General features: G+C 47.5%; 1 protein-coding gene across 3 annotated transcripts in view; it reads left to right on the top strand.

Annotated features, from left to right (window-relative positions):
• rcbtb2 (regulator of chromosome condensation (RCC1) and BTB (POZ) domain containing protein 2) overlaps positions 1-21,961 on the top strand; it is a 25,392-nt gene extending 3,431 nt beyond the window's left edge. Inside the window, exons 2-12 of one of the 3 annotated variants that reach the window (XM_029716045.1) lie at positions 1,038-1,175; positions 5,892-6,042; positions 6,276-6,442; positions 10,083-10,241; positions 10,908-11,015; positions 11,865-12,007; positions 14,776-14,966; positions 15,118-15,244; positions 20,702-20,841; positions 21,345-21,475; positions 21,772-21,961. In XM_029716045.1, coding sequence (XP_029571905.1) covers positions 1,050-1,175; positions 5,892-6,042; positions 6,276-6,442; positions 10,083-10,241; positions 10,908-11,015; positions 11,865-12,007; positions 14,776-14,966; positions 15,118-15,244; positions 20,702-20,841; positions 21,345-21,475; positions 21,772-21,912 — 1,584 coding nt within the window. In that variant the 5' untranslated portion in view covers positions 1,038-1,049 and the 3' untranslated portion in view covers positions 21,913-21,961. Of the gene's footprint in view, positions 1-1,037; positions 1,176-5,891; positions 6,043-6,275; positions 6,443-10,082; positions 10,242-10,907; positions 11,016-11,864; positions 12,008-14,775; positions 14,967-15,117; positions 15,245-20,701; positions 20,842-21,344; positions 21,476-21,727 lie in introns of all 3 variants that reach the window. The other 2 variants (XM_029716048.1, XM_029716046.1) reach the window with 2 other exon arrangements.
• Positions 21,962-22,481: the final 520 nt, after the last annotated feature.

Raw genomic sequence — 22,481 nt, 5'->3', positions numbered from 1 at the left:
CGATTTAACCGAAGCACAGCCCTAAAGTTGTCCCACGCAATCATCTGGCGAAGTTCACCAGCACTTCCAGCTGATAGCGAGGGAAAACGTTATGGCTGACAATGGTTTGGTTACATTCAGATATTGTTTACATATTGTGCATCGTGAAATCTGTCAGGAGATGAGAAATACAAGCAACAGAAACCTACCAGGCACACTTTCCTATGGTTACTATATCTCCACCTCCAATCGCGAAAAAGGACTGACAATCGGTGAAGTACGTTTTTAAATATCATTGTATTCAACTTTCTGGCTTGTACAGACTTGCATATTTTGTTTCGGCGACTTCTTTCAGACTGGATATCAATGGAGTAACCGTAAAAACAGTCTGATGTTTAGACGAGCAAATAAGGTGCGGTTTTGGGGGACAATTTATACTCTGAACTCTCTTTACTCACTTTAAACAAACACTGTATGATACCCGATAAGTCCATGAGAATAACTGTTCCTTTTGGAATTCCTTCTGGCGTTCCTGTGTTGACAGATTTACTTACTTGGAATTCCTTTTTGCTAAGGGAGAATGTTGTTTGTGTGCCAACTGTTTTCATTTAATTAGTGATTCAACAAGTGTTATTGTTACATTATTCTACGTTGATGATTGATGGTAGAGTGTTTGTCTGTTTGCCCTAGTTGAGGAGTAGTAGTAGTAGTATGCTTGATGATACTCTAATGTTTCTGTCTGTTTGCCCTAGTTGAGGAGCAGTAGTAGTAGTAGTAGTAGTGGTAGTAGTAGTAGTAGTAGTAGTAGTAGTAGTAGTAGTAGTAGTAGTAGTAGTAGTAGCAGCAGTAGTAGTAGTAGTAGTAGTAGTAGTAGTAGTAGTAGTAGTAGTATGCTTGATGCTACTCTGATGTTTCTGTCTGTTTGCCCTAGCTGAGCAGTAGTAGTAGTAGTAGTATGCTTGATGATACTCTGATGTTTCTGTCTGTTTGCCCTAGCTGAGTAGTAGTAGTAGTAGTATGCTTGATGATACTCTGATGTTTCTGTCTGTTTGCCCTAGCTGAGTAGTAGTATGCTGGACGTGGGGAAGTGGCCAGTGTTTGCTCTCCTGCCTCCAGAGGAACTGCGTCTGATACGACAGGCCTGTGTGTTCGGCAGCGCTGCCAACGAAGCCCTCTATGTCACCGTCAACGATGAGGTACGCACTGTAGGGCCCCATCTGGCTCAGCACCAGGGGACATGGGTTTCTTCCCAAATGGCACCCTAGTTCCAATATAGTTCACTACTTTTGACATAGGTCTCATAGGGCTCTGGTCAAAAGTAGTGCACAATGTAGGGAATAGGGTGCCATTTGGGACGCAGATAACTATAGCCTACTGCTATGTAATAGACAAGGTTAAAGTTATATTCTAACACAGTACGATAGTTGTTAGGCCTAGTTTTTATGAAATAATTGTGTTTAGTACTTGGAAAAGTTTGAAAATAAAGGAGAGCTGCACACTAAGAGCTCAGATGCAAAAATGTAATGTCCATTAAATGGACACTAGGCCTAACAACTATCGTACTGTGTTAGAATATAACTTTAACCTTGTCTATTACATAGCAGTAGGCTATAGTTAATGTCCATTAAATGGAAACTAGGCCTAACAACTATCGGACTGTGTTAGAATATAACTTTAACAGAGGAAGGTGTAGTGATTTTATAAATCATGTCAGCATCTATTATTTCACACAGAGTGAGTTCGTGTAACTTATTCGGTGATTTGTGGAGCCATATTTATCTCCTGAACTAATTTAGGCTTGCCTAAACCAGTGGGCTGAATACTTATGGAATGACTTATATTTTGGTTAAAAAAATTTATAATTTTCTTCCACTTTCACATTGGAGTATTTTGTGTAGATTGTTCACAAGAAATGACAAATCCATTTCATTCCCACTTTGTAACACAGTAAAATGTGGAGAAATCCTTTCAAAAGTATACGTTTGCGAGGCACTGTATAGGGAATGTGGGATATAGCCTGAGGTCAGTCAGCGATAGTTCTGGAGACTGGGTCAAGCAGATAGTGAGGCTATATTTGGCCATGTAAAGCCAGTGCAAGCCTTGTTTTGATCCATCTGAAAGCCTCTGTTCATGTCTGACTGCGTCTTAACACGCCAATCTATTTGTTTTTCCTCATAGGGACACAGTTTACACCCAGGCAATGATCTTACTTTCTTTTGTCATGCAGTGTCTTTATAAACTTAAAACTATGCCAATTTGTTGTCGTAGTGGGCACCCAGACTAAACTTTTACAGAAAATATAGAAATGCCAATGGTGGAAGTGTTGCTGTTTTATACTCAGATCCACATTCCTGTAAAGATTAGAGAGGATCTCATGTTAAATACTGTTGAAGTAATATGGCTACAGGTTCATCTGCCTCACCTAAAGCCCATTCTGGTGGGAAGCTGCTATAGACCACCACATGCTAACAGTCAGTATCTGGATAATAGGTGAAATGCTTGATAATGTATGTGATATCAACAGAGAGGTATATTTTCTGGGTGATTTAAATATTGACTGGCTTTCATCAAGCTGCCCACTCAAGAGAAAGCTTTAAACAGTAACCAGTGCCTGCAACCTGGTTCAGATTATCAGTCAACCTACCAGGGTAGTTACAAACAGCACAGGAATTAAATCATCAACATGTATTGATCACATCTTTACTAATGCTGCAGAAATGTGCTCTAAAACAGTATCCAGATACATAGGATGTAGTGATCACAATATAGTAGCCATATCTAGGAAAACCAAAGTTCCAAAGGCTGGGCCTAATATAGTGTATAACAGGTCATACAATAAGTTTTGTAGTGATTCCTATGTTGATGATGTAAAGAATATTTGTTGATCTGTGGTGAGTAATGAGGAGCAACCAGACGCTGCACTTGAGACATTTATGAAATTGCTTATTCCAGTTGCTAATAAGCATCCACCCATTTAAGAAAAAAAAACTGTTAAATCCCTGTGGATTGATGAGGAGTAGAAACATTGTATGTTTGAGAGGGATGAGGCAAAAGGAATGGCGAATAGGTCTGGCTGAACAACCGATTGGCAAACTTATTGCAAATTGAGTAATCATGTGACTAAACTGAATAAAAAGAAGAAGAAATCAAGATGAATGATGGGAAAAAAGCAAACTCAGCTCCATCATCCGTTGAATCAGATGGCTCGTTCATCACAAAACCAACTGATAATGCCAACTACTTTAATGACTTTTTAATTGGCAAGATAAACAAACTTAGGGATGACATGCCAGCAACAAACGCTGACACTACACATCCAAGTATATCTGACCAAATTATGAAAGACAAGAATTGTACATTTGAACTCTCTTGTGGTAGAGGGGGAAAAAAAATATTGTTGTTTATCAACAATGACAAGCCACCGGGGTCTGACAACTTGGATGGAAAATTACTGAGGATGATAGCGGCCGATATTCCCACTCCTATTTGCGACATCTTCAGTTTAAGCCGACTAGAAGGTGTGTGCCCTCAGGCCTGGAGGGAGGCTAAAGTCATTCCACTACCCAAGAATAGTAAAACCCTCTTTACTGGCTCAAATAGCCGACCAATCAGCCTGTTACCAACCCTTAGTAAACTTCTGGAAAAGAATTGTGCTTGACCAGATACAATGCTATTTTACAGTAAACAAACTGACAACAAACTTTCAGCATGCTTATAGAGAAGGATATTCAACAAGCACAGCACTTACACAAATGACTGATGATTGGCTGAGAGAAATTGATGATCAACAGATTGTGAGGGCTGTTTTGTTAGACTTCAGTGCAGCTTTTGACATTATTGATCATATTCTACTGCTGGCAAAAAGTATGTGTTATGGCTTTACACCCACTGCTATAATGTGGATAAAGAGTTACCTGTTTAACAGAACACAGAGGGTGTTCTTTAATGGAAGCCTCTCAAACATAATCCAGGTAGAATCAGGAATTCCCCAGGGCAGCTGTCTAGGCCCCTTCATTTTATTCCGATCTTTACTAACGACATGCCACTGGCTTTGAGGAAAGACAGAGTGTCTTATGTATGTGGATGACTCAACACTATACACATCAACTACCACAGCGACTGTAATAACTGCAACACTTAACAAAGAGCTGCAGTTAGTTTCAGAGTGGGTGGCAAGGAATAATTTTGTCCTAAATATTTCGAAAACTTAAAGCATTGTATTTGGGACAAATCATTCACTAAATCTTGTAATAAATAATATGGAAATTTGAGCAAGTTGTGCTGACTAAACTGCTTGGAGTAACCCTGGATTGTAAACTGTCATGGTCAAAACATATTGACACTTCTCCCCATCTTAGCTACTGTTGTCTGTCCATAATAAAGCGCTGCTCTACCTTCTTAACAACACTATCAACAAGGCAGGTCCTACAGGCCCTAGTTTCTACCTTCTTAACAACACTATCAACAAGGCAGGTCCTACAGGCCCTAGTTTCTACCTTCTTAACAACACTATCAACAAGGCAGGTCCTACAGGCCCTAGTTTCTACCTTCTTAACAACACTATCAACAAGGCAGGTCCTACAGGCCCTAGTTTTGTTGCACCTTGACTACTGTTCAGTCATGTGGTCAGGTGCCACAAAACGGACTCGGGAAAATTGTAATTGGATCAGAACAGTGCTGCCCTTGGATGTACACAGAGAGCAAACATGAATAATATGCAGGTCAATCTCTCCTGGCTGAAAGTGGAGGAGAGGTTGACTTCATCACTACTTGTGTTTGAGAGGTATTGACATGTTGAATGCACCGAGCTGTCTGTCTAAACTACTGGCACACAGCTCAGACACCCATCCATACCCCACAAGACATGCCACCAGAGGTCTGTTTAAACTACTGGCACACAGCTCAGACACCCATACATACCCCACAAGACATGCCACCAGAGGTCTGTTTAAACTACTGGCACACAGCTCGGACACCCATACATACCCCACAAGACATGGCACCAGAGGTCTGTTTAAACTACTGGCACACAGCTCAGACACCCATACATACCCCACAAGACATGCCACCAGAGGTCTCTTCACAGTCCCCAAGTCCAGAACAGACTATGGGAGGCACACAGTACTACATAGAGCCATGACTACATGGAACTCTATTCCACATCAGGTAACTGACGCAATCAGTAAAAAAAATAAATAAAAAAAACAGATAAAAATACACCTTATGGAACAGCGGGGACTGTGAAGACACACACACACATAGGCAGAGACACATGCGTACACACACACACACGATAACATGCACACATACACATGGATTTAGTACTGTAGATATGTGGTAGTGGTGGAGTAGGGGCCTGAGGGCACACAGTGTGTTGTGAATGTATTGTAATGTTTTAAAATTGTATAAACTGCCTTAATTTCGCTGGACCCCAGGAAGAGTAGGCAGCAGCTAATGGGAATGGGCTGTAATTTGGGGGGAATGGGCTGTAATTTGGAGGGCATGGGCTGTAATTTGGAGGGCATGGGCTGTAATTTGGGGGGAAGGGGCTGTAATTTGGGGGGAAGGGGCTGTAATTTGGGGGGAATGGGCTGTAATTTGGGGGGAATGGGCTGTAATGTGGAGGGCATGGGCTGTAATGTGGAGGGCATGGGCTGTAATGTGGAGGGCATGGGCTGTAATGTGGAGGGCATGGGCTGTAATGTGGAGGGCATGGGCTGTAATGTGGAGGGCATGGGCTGTAATGTGGAGGGCATGGGCTGTAATGTGGAGGGCATGGGCTGTAATGTGGAGGGCATGGGCTGTAATGTGGAGGGCATGGGCTGTAATTTGGGGGGGAATGGGCTGTAATTTGGGGGGGAATGGGCTGTAATTTGGGCCTCAGACAAGCTGTTTTGCTCCTCATTGTACAGGTGTTTGCCCTGGGTACCAACTGTAGTGGCTGTCTGGGTCTGGGGGATCTGCAGAGTACCATAGAGCCCCGCAGGATCGACGTGCTATGTGGGAAGAAGATAGTCTCTCTGAGCTACGGAACAGGACCACATGTAGTCATCGCTACTGCCGGTGAGATGAGACGGTCAAAATTGTGTTTGGTACATTTTGTTGCTTGTTAAAGTAGGATTCCATATATTTTTGTATGGTTTTTGTCAAGAAATAGATGTTTTATTTTCCCCCTTATTTTTACTCAGTAGAAGGTAGACATTGGATTGAGGTTATTTCTTATAAAGTGGTTTAATTCTGACCTATAAATGTGAATATTTCTCAACTAAAATCAATCTATTATATGTGCTGTGTAGATGGAGAAGTGTTTGCCTGGGGACACAACGGCTACAGCCAGCTGGGCAATGGGACCACCAACCATGGCTTGACCCCAGCCCAGGTCTCCACTAACCTGCTCAACAAGAGGGTGACGGAGGTGGCCTGTGGCTCTCACCACACCATCGCCCTCACTACCGACGGAGAGGTAGGATGCGTCCCAAATTGCACCCTATTTCTTATAGTGCACCACTTTGGACCAGGGCCCGGAGGTATGGGCCGTGACCCGGGCCCGGAGGTATGTGTATGTACAGGGAGGGGATAACGACGTGGCTGCAGGCGGTGTTATTGAGGGTGGCTACAGGCGGTGTTATTGAGGGTGGCTACAGGCGGTGTTATTGAGGGTGGCTACAGGCGGTGTTATTGAGAGTGGCTACAGGCGGTGTTATTGAGAGTGGCTACAGGCGGTGTTATTGAGGGTGGCTACAGGCGGTGTTATTGAGGGTGGCTACAGGCGGTGTTATTGAGGGTGGCTACAGGCGGTGTTATTGAGGGTGGCTGCAGGCGGTGTTATCGAGGGTGGCTGCAGGCGGTGTTATCGAGGGTGGCTGCAGGCGGTGTTATCGAGGGTGGCTGCAGGCGGTGTTATCGAGGGTGGCTGCAGGCGGTGTTATCGAGGGTGGCTGCAGGCGGTGTTATCGAGGGTGGCTGCAGGCGGTGTTATCGAGGGTGGCTGCAGGCGGTGTTATCGAGGGTGGCTGGCCCAGAAAACCAGAGGTCTTGAGAGATGTGGAGGGTTAACACCTTCAGTTGGCGCTCCCTTATTTGAAAGGTAGAAAAACAATCCATTGTTTTGATATTTCCTGTTTTCGTTTTGTTCCACTTTTTTTGGTTCGCATCCTGTTTTTACATTTGTTCGTTTTTATTTTGTTTCTCTTCTTGGGCAGATTTAGTGGGTCTCATGGTGGGTGTCTTTTTAGGTCCCAGTTGTTGTTACTAGTCATCTTTCAGTGGACTAGTAACTGAGTCTGTTTTTGAGTGACATTTTTTTTGGCAATAAAATGGGGGCTCGTCCGGGGATCTTGTTTCCCAATGAGTGTGGTAGTCGCTCTAATCTCCTACTCTGGAGCTCTGCTGTGCCAAGCTATTTGACTGTTCAAAATACACTTTTGTGGTAGAGTTTGTCACTGACATCTATCCTTAGGGGTTATATTACATATACACACAGGTTAATAAAAATTAAACAAAGTTTGAAGCATTTGTAGAAAACACTACATGGGAGATGCTAGACAAATGTACGAAGGCAAATCTGCTCATTGCAAAGCATTATGGTATCAGAGGCATCTAGCGATCCTAAAGCAGTAGTCAAAGTACTGCCTCCCGAGTGGTGCAGTGGTCTAAGGCACTGCATCGCTGTGCCACTAGAGATCCTGGTTCGAGTCCAGGCTCTGTCGCAGCCGGCTGCGACCGGGCGACTTATGGGGCGGCGCACAACTGGCCCAGTGTCGTCCGGGTTAGGGGAGGGTTTGGCCGGCAGGGATGTCCTTGTCCCATCGCACTCTAGCGACTCCTGTGGCGGGTCGGGCGCAGGTGTACGGTGTTTCCTCCGACACATTGGTGCGTCTGGCTTCCTGGTTAAGCGGCTACTGTGTCAAGAAGCAGTGCGGCTTGGCAGGGTCGTGTTTCGGAGGACGCACAGCTCTCAACCTTCGCCTCTCCCGAGTCCGTACGGGAGTTGCAGCGATGAGACAAGACTGTAACTACCAATTGGATACCACGAAATTGGGGAGGAAAAAGTGGTTAAAAAAAAAATTATGTTTAAAAAAAAAAAAAAAGTGTTGCTCAGTACTGTTTTGGTGGAGGAGGAAATGCTCTCGCAGAGAGAGCATGAAAATGGTGCTACGGATGAAAATGGTGCTACGGGCAGTGGGGTGAGTCCCAGGAGGGAGGGAGAGAGAGAGGGAGGGAGGGAGAGAGGGAGACCGCGAGACCGCCTTTCAACGAGAAGGAGGTGGATGTACAGTACCTGTCAAACGTTTGGACACACCTTCTCTTTTTTGTTGTTGTTACTACATGATTCTATATGTGTTATTTCATAGTTTTGATGTCTTCACTATTATTCTACAATGTAGAAAATAGTACAAATAAAGACAAACCCTTGAATGATTTAGGTGTGTCCAATCTTTTGACAAGTACTGTATATTTTACTCAGTTTGAGTGGATTGCCACATCCCTAAAATGGCCGTGAGAGATTTGGTCACTGCTCCTCCAAAGTGTTCTGGTGGGGAAAAGCTCAAAAAGTGTACGCCGCTTTATCCCTTGATCAGAGCTCAGATACTGACAACTGATAAAGCTGATATATTTCGGGCTTACAAGTTGGGCCCAGAGGCATACAGACAAAATTACAAAAAGACCCAATCACAAAGCCATGTTTAGTCTGTAAGGAAATAGCATGTATTTTTGATCGGTGGTTCTCAAGAGGTCAAGGACCTTGAGGATTTAAAGACACTCCTACTTCTAGAGTAGTTCAAAAATGGTTCAGATTTGTATCTGATTCCTGGCCATGTGATAAACGCAACATGTAAAGTGTTAGTCCCATGTTTCATGAGCTGAAATAAAAAGATCCCAGAAAATGTTCTATATGCACAAAAATATAATTTCTGTCATTGTGCACAAATTTCTTTACATCCCTGTTAGTGAGCGTTTCTCATTTTTCCCAAAATAATCCATCCACCTGACAGGTATGTCATATCAAGAAGTTGATTAAACATGATCATTACACAGGTGCACCTTGTGCTGGGCACAAAACAAAGGCCAATCTAAATTGTGCAGTTTTGTCAACCATCACAAAGCCACAGATGTCTCAAGTTTTCAGGGAGCGTGCAATTGGCATGCAGGACTGCAGGAATGTCCACCAGAGCTGTTGCCAGAGAATTTGTTTATTTCTCAACCATAAGTGACCCCCATCATCATTTTAGAGAATTTGGCATTACGTCTAATCGTAACCACTCGTAGCTGCGCCTGTCAGGAACCTCCTCATCCATCTTCTGAGACCGGACAGCTGATGGAAACTGAGGAGCATTTCTCACTGTAATGAAGCCCTTTTATGGGGAAAATCTAATTCTGGGGGGGCCTATACCCTCCCAGGCTCCACCCATGGCTGCACCACTTTCACATGACTCGGCATCCATAACCTAATGAATTTATTTGAATTGACTGATTACCTTCTGAACTGTAACTCAGTAAAATCTGTGAAATTGTTGCATTTTTATATTTTTTTGTTCACTATAAATAGGATTTGAGTTAACTGCCATTGTGAACACAGCTTTTGTTAGTTCCCTCTTCTGTTTGAACAATTTTTTTTTTTTTTTTTTTTCTTGTAAATCGACTCCATATACACCCTGTTACGTTCCCCAGCAAGGGGGTGAGGTAATTTAGGTAGATATATACCTACGGACATACAGTGTACATCTGTTCTTAAATGTCCTGGTTTTGTTGTGAATTTCCTGGTTCTGTGACCTTTTTTAACCTTTCCCCTCTGACATCTCCTCCTCCCTGGTTTTGTTGTGAATTTCCTGGTTCTGTGACCTTTTTTAACCTTTCCCCTCTGACATCTCCTCCTCCCTGGTTTTGTTGTGAATTTCCTGGTTCTGTTACCTTTTTTAACCTTTCCCCTCTGACATCTCCTCCTCCCTGGTTTTGTTGTGAATTTCTTGGTTCTGTGACCTTTTTTTAACCTTTCCCCTCTGACATCTCCTCCTCCCTGGTTTTGTTGTGAATTTCTTGGTTCTGTGACCTTTTTTAACCTTTCCCCTCTGACATCTCCCCCCCCCCCTCCGCCCCTCAAGGTGTTTGCATGGGGCTACAACAACTCTGGGCAGGTGGGGTCGGGGTCGACGGCCAACCAACCCACGCCTCGCCGGGTCAGCAGCTGCCTGCAGAACAAAGTCGTGGTTAATATCGCCTGTGGTCAGCTCTGTTCCATGGCTGTGCTGGACAATGGAGAGGTGAGGATACTTTTAAGTAAATCCTTAATACAACAAGTATTTTATACGGCCGTGTTGATGTCAAGGCCTAGTTTGTTTTGTTTGGCAGAAGGAAAGAAAGAGGATGGAAACGTTACGCTATGTAAGAAATCGATGCATTGATCGGTAGTCGATGAAGTCGTAGCAGAAGAGTCTGTTTTCATAATCAACTATTGATTCAGCTGCAGACAGTGTAAAAGACAGTAAATATATAATAGCTGTCCAAAAAAAAGATAATTTGTGCTTTTGAGCGTGGAAGGCTGCTGATGCACCCAATGGAGTCAGTGAGTTAGGATGTATTGTATTATTGTAGGACTACAACCCCGTCCCGTTGCTATCTGTAGGACTATAACCCGTCCCGTTGCTATCTGTAGGACCGCCACCCCGTCCCGTTGCTATCTGTAGGACTGCAACCCCGTCCCGTTGCTATCTGTAGGACCGCCACCCCGTCCCGTTGCTATCTGTAGGACTGCAACCCCGTCCCGTTGCTATCTGTAGGACTGCAACCCCGTCCCGTTGCTATCTGTAGGACCGCAACCCCGTCCCGTTGCTATCTGTAGGACCGCAACCCCGTCCTGTTGCTATCTGTAGGACCGCAACCCCGTCCCGTTGCTATCTGTAGGACTATAATCTGCGATCTGTTTGCAGACCTATGGTTGGGGCTATAACTGTAACGGGCAGCTTGGTCTGGGCAACAATGGGAACCAGCAGACCCCGTGTAGGATCGCAGCTCTACAGGGAGTCAACATTATACAGGTGAGGGGTCAACATTATATACAGGCGAGGGGTCAACATTATATACAGGCGAGGGGTCAACATTATATACAGGCGAGGGGTCAACATTATATACAGGCGAGGGGTCAACATTATATACAGGCGAGGGGTCAACATTATACAGGTGAGGGGTCAACATTATACAGGTGAGGGGTCAACATTATACAGGTGAGGGGTCAACATTATACAGGTGAGGGGTCAACATTATACAGGCGAGGGGTCAATATTATACAGGCGAGGGGTCAACATTATACAGGCGAGGGGTCAACATTATATACAGGCGAGGGGTCAACATTATATACAGGCGAGGGGTCAACATTATATACAGGCGAGGGGTCAACATTATATACAGGCGAGGGGTCAACATTATATACAGGCGAGGGGTCAACATTATACACAGGCGAGGGGTCAACATTATACACAGGCGAGGGGTCAACATTATACACAGGCGAGGGGTCAACATTATACACAGGCGAGGGGTCAACATTATACACAGGCGAGGGGTCAACATTATACACAGGCGAGGGGTCAACATTATACACAGGCGAGGGGTCAACATTATACACAGGCGAGGGGTCAACATTATACACAGGCGAGGGGTCAACATTATACACAGGCGAGGGGTCAACATTATACACAGGCGAGGGTCATTACCAGGCGAGGGTCAACATTATACACAGGCGAGGGGTCAACATTATACACAGGCGAGGGGTCAACATTGTTAGCTCTGTGTGGGGAGTCATGGTTGGTTGTGCTGTGCAGGTAGGAAGATACAGGGTAATGACATAGGAAGGTCTGAATATTAACTTCCTGTTTGTCTGTGCCGTGCAGGTTGCTTGTGGCTACGCCCATACGCTGGCGCTGACGGACGAGGGCTTTATTTACGCTTGGGGGGCCAACTCTTACGGGCAGCTGGGGACAGGCAACAAGAGTAACCAGGCTGTCCCCACACTCATCAACACAGACAAGGAGAGGTGAGTTCCTCCGGCCCAGGGTAGGACAGCCTCCAGGGTAGGACGGCCTCCAGGGCCCCAGGGTAGGACGGCCTCCAGGGTAGGACGGCCTCCAGGGCCCCAGGGTAGGACGGCCTCCATGGTAGGACAGCCACCAGGGTAGGACGGCCCCCAGGGTAGGACGGCCCCCAGGGTAGGACGGCCCCCAGGGTAGGACGGCCCCCAGGGTAGGACGGCCCCCAGGGTAGGACGGCCTCCAGGGTAGCCCGGCCTCCAGGGTAGGACGGCCTCCAGGGTAGGACAGCCACCAGGGTAGACTTGGGCGATATCTAGAGTTCCATACCTTCATATCTTTCTGATATCACACGCGCTATACAGTATTATCCCGGTGTACATTTGCTAATGGAACTAACTGCCGTAGACATTAGCCTACGCATTGACACCCATACGACTTCAGTGGAAGTAGTGCTTGTGTACGCTGCAAAGAGATCTGTTGTTTGGTGACATGTTTAACCCAGGTCCTGGATTGAAATCTCACCTTGTCCTTTTCAAATTAAATGAAGAAACTCATTTGCATGAAAGTGTCGCTAGTGTGTTTTCTTGGTCTCATCTTCCCCATATTGATACTAGTGGTGGCATACCATTCATTGGCAATAGCCATGTTTATACCTGGTTCTAACTTGGGGTCCGTTTGCCCTGATCTTGTCCACATTCTGAATGTGCCCATGTTTCCAGACGTGTGTCTACACATGGTATTAAAATGTCTCCTCTGTCCACTGAGTCTGCATTGTGACCAGATTTCCTGGTCCCTTTTTGTGCAAATTATTTTCACAGCTACTCTTTCAAAATATTGATTTATTCTAGGAACTATAGTGATGTAACCAGCCAGTGATTTTAGAGGGCGGGATATTGGTGCCACCTGCCAGTGATTTTAGAGGGCGGGATATTGGTGCCACCAGCCAGTGATTTTAGAGGGCGGGATATTGGTGCCGCCAGCCAATGATTTTAGAGGGCGGGATATTGGTGCCACCTGCCAGTGATTTTTAGAGGGCGGGATATTGGTGCCACCAGCCAGTGATTTTAGAGGGCGGGATATTGGTGCCGCCAGCCAGTGATTTTAGAGGGCGGGATATTGGTGCCACCTGCCAGTGATTTTAGAGGGCGGGATATTGGTGCCACCAGCCAATGATTTTAAAGGGCGGGATATTGGTGCCACCTGCCAGTGATTTTAGAGGGCGGGATATTGGTGCCACCAGCCAATGATTTTAGAGGGCGGGATATTGGTGCCACCAGCCAGTGATTTTAAAGGGCGGGATATTGGTGCCACCTGCCAGTGATTTTAGAGGGCGGGATATTGGTGCCGCCAGCCAATGATTTTAGAGGGCGGGATATTGGTGCCGCCAGCCAGTGATTTTAGAGGGCGGGATATTGGTGCCACCAGCCAATGATTTTAGAGGGCGGGATATTGGTGCCACCTGCCAGTGATTTTAGAGGGCGGGATATTGGTGCCACCTGCCAGTGATTTTAGAGGGCGGGATATTGGTGCCACCTGCCAGTGATTTTAGAGGGCGGGATATTGGTGCCACCTGCCAGTGATTTTAGAGGGCGGGATATTGGTGCCACCTGCCAGTGATTTTAGAGGGCGGGATATTGGTGCCACCTGCCAGTGATTTTAGAGGGCGGGATATTGGTGCCACCAGCCAATGATTTTAGAGGGCGGGATATTGGTGCCACCAGCCAATGATTTTAGAGGGCGGGATATTGACGATTTAAATGGTTTCTCTGTCCAGATCTGTCTACACTTGTAAGATATCCAGACTCAGACTACCCTCTGGAGGTAATCACCTCGCAGACTACTACCCTCTGGAGGTAATCAAATCGCAGACTACTACCCTCTGGAGGTAATCACCTCGCAGACTACTACCCTCTGGAGGTAATCAAATCGCAGACTACCATCTGGAGGTAATCACCTCGCAGACTACTACCCTCTGGAGGTAATCACCTCGCAGACTACTACCCTCTGGAGGTAATCAAATCGCAGACTGCCCTCTGGAGGCAATCACCTCGCAGACTACTACCCTCTGGAGGTAATCACCTCGCAGACTACCATCTGGAGGTAATCACCTCGCAGACTACCATCTGGAGGTAATCACCTCGCAGACTACCATCTGGAGGTAATCACCTCGCAGACTACCCTCTGGAGGTAATCACCTCGCAGACTACCCTCTGGAGGTAATCACCTGGCAGACTACTACCCTCTAGAGGTAATCACATCACAATGTGTCTTTTTGATTATCTACACTGGTCTTCAAATGTGGCCACAATCAGAATATGTACAAAGTTAGAACCAGGTGTAAACAGGGCTAGAGTCACTTCAGTATCTTGGCAAAGATCTTTCCAGTGAAAAAACCCCTGGAACGGTTTAGGTTGGGGTGAAAACCCCTGGAAGGGTTTAGGTTGGGGTGAAAACCCCTGGAAGGGTTTAGGTTGGGGTGAAAACCCCTGGGAGGGTTTAGGTTGGGGTGAAAAGGCCCTGGGAGGGTTTAGGTTGGGGTGAAAAGGCCCTGGGAGGGTTTAGGTCTTCACCACAGTCAGGTTGTCCAGCCTGTCTTCGCCACAGTCAGGTTGTCCAGCCTGTCTTCGCCACAGCCAGGTTGTCCAGCCTGTCTTCGCCACAGCCAGGTTGTCCAGCCTGTCTTCGCCACAGCCAGGTTGTCCAGCCTGTCCAGCCTGGCGAAGTATCTAAAAGGCTGACATCTGTCCTCCTCGTCTGTCCTGTCTGTCTGTAGGATGGTGGAGGTGGCAGCGTGCCACACCAGCCATACGTCTGCAGCTAAGACTCAGAGCGGTCAGGTGCTGATGTGGGGTCAGTGTAGGGGTCAAGCTGTAGCCTGCCCTCACATCACTCACTTCGCCAGCACTGATGATGTCTTTGCATGCTTCGCCACGCCCGCTGTCACATGGCATCTCCTCACCGTGGGTAAGACTGACACTGTACAGGATGTGATGATATTTGATCCCAGGTCTGTAATATTTGAAGTATTTCCGATACGCTGAGTGTTTTTTTGGTTGTTGCTCTGGCTCGTTTTTAGAGGACTGACTGATTTTTTTTGGGGTTCTGTGTTATTCAGATGGCGACGACTATCTGACAGTAGCCCAGTCTCTGAAGAGGGAGTTCGACAGTCCGGACATCTCAGATCTCAAGTTCCTTGTGGATGGAAAGTGTATCCACGTACACAAAGCCCTCCTAAAGATCAGGTATACCTTAGACTGAGTTTACACAGGCAGGTCAATTCACATCTTTTATACCAATCAGATCAGCTCATTTGACAATAGTTGGGGTGGGAAAGATCAGCATTTGGGCTGCCTGTGTAAATGGTGCCAAACAGACTCCTCTTGTCTCCCTATGGGCCTTGGTTAAAGGGTTCCATTTGGGGGGGGGACCATCTCACAGAAACCACTCTGTAATACAATGATAATGTTAATTTAGCCAACGCTTTTATCCAAACAACTGTAAACAATGACATGTTTATTCAGTATATGCTATGGCGCTGCGTGTTTTTAGTATTTCTACCAAACATACTTTCAATATATATATATATTTTTTGTTATGCGCGTTGACTTTTCCTCTGTAAATACATCATTTATTTGCGGTACAACATCATTCTGAAGGTTATTTAGCTCTTTGTACCACTGTGGCCCCCCCACACCATCAACCTGCATGCAAAACACAGATCACTGTCTTGGAGACAGCCCGCTGGTCACTGGAGAGACCCAGAGAGATAGCTGCCAGTCACTGGTGGTTAATACATTTCAGGAACTTCATCATTCCTCCTCCTCAGACCTCTCCCTTCCCCTAGTCAAGTCGCTCTCTCTCCCTTCCCCTAGTCAAGTCTCTCTCTCTCCCTTCCCCTAGTCAAGTCTCTCTCTCTCTCCCTTCCCCTAGTCAAGTCTCTCTCTCTCTCTCCCTTCCCTTCCCCTAGTCAAGTCTCTCTCCCTTCCCTTCCCCTAGTCAAGTCTCTCTCTCTCCCTTCCCCTAGTCAAGTCTCTCTCTCTCTCTCCCTTCCCCTAGTCAAGTCTCTCTCTCTCTCTCCCTTCCCCTAGTCAAGTCGCTCTCTCTCTCCCTTCCCCTAGTCAAGTCTCTCTCTCTCTCTCTCTCTCTCTCCCTTCCCCTAGTCAAGTCTCTCTCTCTCTCCCTTCCCCTAGTCAAGTCTCTCTCTCTCTCTCTCTCTCTCTCTCTCCCTTCCCCTAGTCAAGTCTCTCTCTCTCTCCCCTCTCCCCTAGTCAAGTCTATCTCTCTCTCTCTCTCTCTCTCCCTTCCCCTAGTCAAGTCTCTCTCTCTCTCCCTTCCCCTAGTCAAGTCTCTCTCCCTTCCCCTAGTCAAGTCTCTCTCTCTCTCTCTCTCCCTTCCCCTAGTCAAGTCTCTCTCTCTCCCTTCCCCTAGTCTAGTCTCTCTCTCTCTCTCTCCCTTCCCCTAGTCTAGTCTCTCTCTCTCTCTCCCTTCCCCTAGTCTAGTCTCTCTCTCTCTCTCTCCCTTCCCCTAGTCTCTCTCTCTCTCCCTTCCCCTAGTCTCTCTCTCTCTCCCTTCCCCTAGTCAAGTCTCTCTCTCTCTCCCTTCCCCTAGTCAAGTGTCGCTCTCTCTCCCTTCCCCTAGTCAAGTGTCGCTCTCTCTCCCTTCCCCTAGTCAAGTGTCGCTCTCTCTCCCTTCCCCTAGTCAAGTGTCGCTCTCTCTCCCTTCCCCTAGTCAAGTGTCGCTCTCTCTCCCTTCCCCTAGTCAAGTGTCGCTCTCTCTCCCTTCCCCTAGTCAAGTGTCGCTCTCTCTCCCTTCCCCTAGTCAAGTGTCGCTCTCTCTCTCTCCCTTCCCCTAGTCAAGTCTATCTCTCTCTCTCCCCTTCCCCTAGTCAAGTGTCTCTCTCTCTCTCTCCCTTCCCCTAGTCAAGTCGCTCTCTCTCTCTCCCTTCCCCTAGTCAAGTCGCTCTCTCTCTCTCCCTTCCCCTAGTCAAGTCGCTCTCTCTCTCTCCCTTCCCCTAGTCAAGTCGCTCTCTCTCTCTCTCCCTTCCCCTAGTCAAGTCGCTCTCTCTCTCTCTCCCTTCCCCTAGTCAAGTCGCTCTCTCTCTCCCTTCCCCTAGTCAAGTCTCTCTCTCTCTCTCCCTTCCCCTAGTCAAGTCGCTCTCTCTCTCTCCCTTCCCCTAGTCAAGTCGCTCTCTCTCTCTCCCTTCCCCTAGTCAAGTCGCTCTCTCTCCCTTCCCCTAGTCAAGTCTCTCTCTCTCTCTCTCTCTCTCTCCCCTTCCCCTAGTCAAGTCGCTCTCTCTCTCTCTCTCTCTCTCTCCCTTCCCCTAGTCAAGTGTCACTCTCTCTCCCTTCCCCTAGTCAAGTCTCTCTCTCTCTCTCTCTCTCTCTCCCTTCCCCTAGTCAAGTCTCTCTCTCTCCCTTCCCCTAGTCAAGTCGCTCTCTCTCTCCCTTCCCCTAGTCAAGTCTATCTCTCTCTCTCTCTCTCTCTCTCTCTCCCTTCCCCTAGTCAAGTCTCTCTCTCTCTCTCTCCCTTCCCCTAGTCAAGTCGCTCTCTCTCTCTCCCTTCCCCGAAGTCAAGTCGCTCTCTTCTACTCTCCCTTCCCCTAAGTCAAGTCGCCTCTCTTCTCTCCCATTCCCCTAGCTAAGTCGCCTCTCTCTCTCTCTCTCTCCCTTCCCCTAGTCAAGTCGCTCTCTCTCTCTCTCCCTTCCCCCTATGTCAAGTCGCTTCTCTCTCTCTACCCTTCCCCTAGTCAAGTCGCTCTCTCTTCTCCCTTCCCCCTAGTCAAGGTCTCATCTCTCTCTATCCCTTCCCCTAGTCAAGTCTCTCTCTCCTCTCTCCCTTCCCCTAGTCAAGTCGCTCTCTCTCTATTACCCTTCCCCTAGTTCAAGTCGCCTCTCCTCTCTCCCTTTCCCATAGTCAAGTCGCTCTCTCTCCCTTCCCCTAGTCAAGTCTCTCTCTCTCTCTCTCCTCTCTCCCTTCCCCTAGTCAAGTCGCGCTCTCTCTCTCTCCCTTCCCCTAGTCAAGTCGCTCTCTCTCCCTTCCCCTAGTCAAGTCTCTCTCTCTCTCTCTCTCTCTCTCCCTTCCCCTAGTCAAGTCGCTCTCTCTCTCTCTCTCTCTCTCCCTTCCCCTAGTCAAGTGTCACTCTCTCTCCCTTCCCCTAGTCAAGTCTCTCTCTCTCTCTCTCTCTCTCCCTTCCCCTAGTCAAGTCTCTCTCTCTCCCTTCCCCTAGTCAAGTCGCTCTCTCTCTCTCTCCCTTCCCCTAGTCAAGTCTATCTCTCTCTCTCTCTCTCTCTCTCTCTCTCTCTCCCTTCCCCTAGTCAAGTCTCTCTCTCTCTCTCTCCCTTCCCCTAGTCAAGTCTCTCTCTCTCTCTCCCTTCCCCTAGTCAAGTAGCTCTCTCTCTCTCTCTCTCCCTTCCCCTAGTCAAGTAGCTCTCTCTCTCTCTCCCTTCCCCTAGTCAAGTAGCTCTCTCTCTCTCTCCCTTCCCCTAGTCAGTCAGTCAAGTATCAACCAGTGGCATAGTGCATTTTGGCGAGGCCCCCCTGCAAGCTAAAACGGGTAACTTCTTTCAATTCAACACATTTTGCCACGGGGCAGAGTTTTTTGTTTTTCATGCCACCCCCCACCCACACACACAGCTACAAACATTTCTGTAAACAAGGTGATTTCCAGTAGTTGCCTTCCTTGTCTCCTCCCAAGTCTGCTATGTTAGTTTCCACTGCGGTGTATGAAACTGTCTGTGTCTCTGTCCTTCCTGTTGACGCTATGAGGAAGCAAGGACACAGCTATTGTTTCCCCCTCTGGTTCTTTTTTATAACTCACATCCTCATGCCTTAAAACGCGATCGTTTTCCATCAGAGGTAAAGAAAATGTATTTATTTTACATCTGGAAATGTGTTTGTTCATACACTGAGTGTACAAAACATTAAGAACACCTGTTGTTTCCCTGACATAGGATTGAGCAGGTGAAAGCTATGAATCCCGTATTGTATGTCACTCGGTGTAGATGAAGGAGAGGAAAGAAGGATTTGAATCCATTTGAGACATGGATTGTGTATGTGTGCCCTTTCAGAGGGTGAAGAGGCAAGACATTGAAGTGTCTTTTGAACGGGGGTATTGTAGTAGGTGCTGTATGCAGGTTTTCCTAATGTTTGGTGTACTCCGTGTAGAAACTAGATACTTTTGTAAATATGTATGTGGACACTTCTTCAAATTAGTGCATTTGGCTATTTCAGCCACACACCCGTTGCTGACAGGTGTATAAAATCGATCACACAGCCATGCAATCTCCATAGACAAACATTGGAAGTAGAATGGCCCGTACTGAAGAGCTCAGTGACTTTCAATGGATGCCACCTTTCCAACGAGTCAGTTTGCCAAATTTCTGCCCTGCTAGAGCTGCCCCAGTCAACTGTAAGTGCTGTTATTGTGACGTGGAAACATCTAGGAGCAACAACGGCTCAGCTGCGAAGTGGTAGGCCACACAAGCTCACAGAACAGAACCGCCGAGTGGTGAAGCGTGTAGTGTGTAAAAAATCTGTCTGTCCTCGGTTGCAACACTCACTACCGAGTACCAAACTGCCTCTGGAAGCAACGGTCAGCACAAGAACTGTTCGTAGGGAGTTAAATGAAATGGGTTTCCATGGCCGAGCAGCCGCACACAAGCCTAAGATCACCATGCTCAATGCCAACCGTCGGCTGGAGTGGTGTAAAGCTCGCCGCCATTGGACTCTGGAGCAGTGGAAACGCGTTCTCTGGAGTGATGAATCACGCTTCACCATCTGGCAGTCTGAAGGAATAATATGGGTTTGGAGGATGCCAGGAGAACGCTACCTGCCCGAATGCATAGTGTTCAACTGTAATGTTTGGTGGAGGAGGAATAATGGTCTGGGGCTGTTTTTCATGGTTCGGGCCCCTTAGTTCCAGTGAAGGGAAATCTTAACGCTACAGCATACAATTACATTCTAGACTATTCTGTGCTTCCAACTTTGTGAAACAGTTTGGGTAAGGCCCTTTCCTGTTTCAGCATGACAATGCCCCCCATGCACAAAGTGAGGTCCATACAGAAATAGTTTGTTGAGATCGGTGTGGAAGAACTTGACTGGCCTGCACAGAGCCCTGACCTCAACCCCATCGAACACCTTTGGGATGAATTGGAACGCCGACTGCGAGCCAGGCCTAATAGCCCAACATCAGTGCCCGACCTCACTAATGCTCTTGTGGCTGAATGGAAGCAACAACAATGTTCCAACATCTAGTGGAAATCCTTCCCAGAAGAGTGGAGGCTGTTATAGCAGCAAAGGAAGGACCAAGTCCATATTAATGCCTGTGATTTTGGAATGAGATGTTCGACAGGTGTCCACATACTTTTGGTCATGTAATGTATCTAATTAGCCAGCTAGCTAAGCTCCATAGATCTACATGGGCTGAATTCTAACTTCACATCAGTGCACATAGTTTCCATGGTGACTGATCTGTTGCCAGTTTCCATGGTGACTGATCTGTTGTCATCTTTCCATGGTGACTGATCTGTTGTCAGTTTCCATGGTGACTGATCACCAGTTTCCATGGTGACTGATCTGTTGTCAGTTTCCATGGTGACTGATCGTCAGTTTCCATGGTGACTGATCCCAGTTTCCATGGTGACTGATCTGTTGTCAGTTTCCATGGTGACTGATCTGTTGTCATCTTTCCGTGGTTTCAGGTGTGAACATTTCCGTGTGTTGCTGAACGAGACGGACGAGGAGTCTATTGAGATCCACCAGTTCTCTTACCTGGTCTACAGGGCCTTCCTGGAATACCTGTACACGGACATCATCAACCTGCCTCCAGAGGACGCCATAGGTTCATATTTATTTCACCTTTATTTAACTAGGCAAGTCAGTTAACAACAAATTCTTATTTTTAATGACAACCCACTGGTCCTAGGCTAACTGCCTTGTCCAGGAGGCTGAACGACAGATTTTTAACTTGTCAGCTCAGGGGATTTGATCTTGCAACCTTTCGGTTAACTAGTCCAACGCTCTAACCACTAGGCCACGCTGCCGCCTGGTACGACACCTAACCCTAGCGTACCTTTACGCCAGAGGTACGACGCAGTGTTTCCCCTAGATTATTCTCCAGGCGGAGGTGCAAAGAACTCCATAAGTAGCTTAATTATTTACCAGACGGGTCGCAAAGGAACCCAAATCAGCATCTAGGGCCTCGCGTGAGTTATGACAGCTTATAGAAAGTGTTTTAATGCACTAGAATTCCACCGTTAACCTGGACTCAGAAGGAGATCACTATAAAATAACTGGGGCAGCGTTTGGGCCGTATTCCATGTATCTGTCCTGTGTGTACTGTAGGTCTCCTGGACTTAGCTACGTTCTACCGTGAGACACGTCTGAAGAGACTGTGTCAGGAGACTATCAAGAGAGGCATCTCTGAGGAAAACGCTATCACACTGCTCTCTGCTGCCGTCAAGTACGAGGCCAGGGTAAGAGCCTTTACACATTCTGTTGTCCTCCCATAGACCCTGACCAGCCAGCCCAGACCCTCTCTGTTGTCCTCCCGTAGACCCTGACCAGCCAGCCCAGACCCTCTCTGTTGTCCTCCTGTAGACCCTGACCAGCCAGCCCAGACCCTCTGTTGTCCTGTTTGTTGTACCAGTTGTGTTGTACCAGTTGTGTTGTACCAGTTGTTCCTCTACCAGTCACTGCCCTCTGTGTTGTACTCCTCCTGTCCCCAGCGCTGACCACTGACCAGCCATCCATCTCCCTGTTCCTCCTACAGGACCTGGAAGAGTTCTGCTTCAAGTTCTGTGTCAACCACCTGACAGCCGTTACTCAGACGCAGGCCTTCGCCGACATGGACCACGAGCTGCTGAAGACCTTCATCAGTAAAGCTAGCCGCTATGGGGCCTTCAAAAACTGACTGATCCACAGCCCACTAAGACTCTGGGTTAAGAGACTGGGGGAGGGGAATGGGTGAGAGGGGGATGGGGGAGCAGGAGGGGGGATGGAGGAGCAGGAGGGGGGATGGGGGAGGGGGATGAAGGCAGATGGATGCCTAACAACTGTCTGACAGCAGCTAGTGGTGCTAAAACTCTGGGGGACAGGGGACAGAGCTGTCTCAACCCTGGGAGACGGGACAGAGCCGTCTCAACCCTGGGAGACAGGGGACAGAGCCGTCTCAACCCTGGGAGACGGGACAGAGCCGTCTCAACCCTGGGGGACAGGGGACAGAGCCATCTCAACCCTGGGGGACAGGGGACAGAGCCGTCTCCACCCTGGGAGACGGGGGACAGAGCCGTCTCCACCCTGGGAGACGGGGGACAGAGCCGTCTCCACCCTGGGAGACGGGGGACAGAGCCGTCTCCACCCTGGGAGACGGGGGACAGAGCTTTGTAAACAGTGTACTTATTGGGTCCTGGGTTAAGAGATTTGGGCTTTGGGAGCTTTAGTGATGTTTAACACCATGGACCTGAAGCAAGCACTAACCTG

The sequence above is a fragment of the Salmo trutta genome, chromosome 26, assembly GCF_901001165.1.
Source record: "Salmo trutta chromosome 26, fSalTru1.1, whole genome shotgun sequence".
Lineage (NCBI taxonomy): Eukaryota > Metazoa > Chordata > Actinopteri > Salmoniformes > Salmonidae > Salmo > Salmo trutta.
Note: the sequence above shows the minus strand (reverse complement) of the source record. Positions and strands in the feature narration are given on the sequence as shown.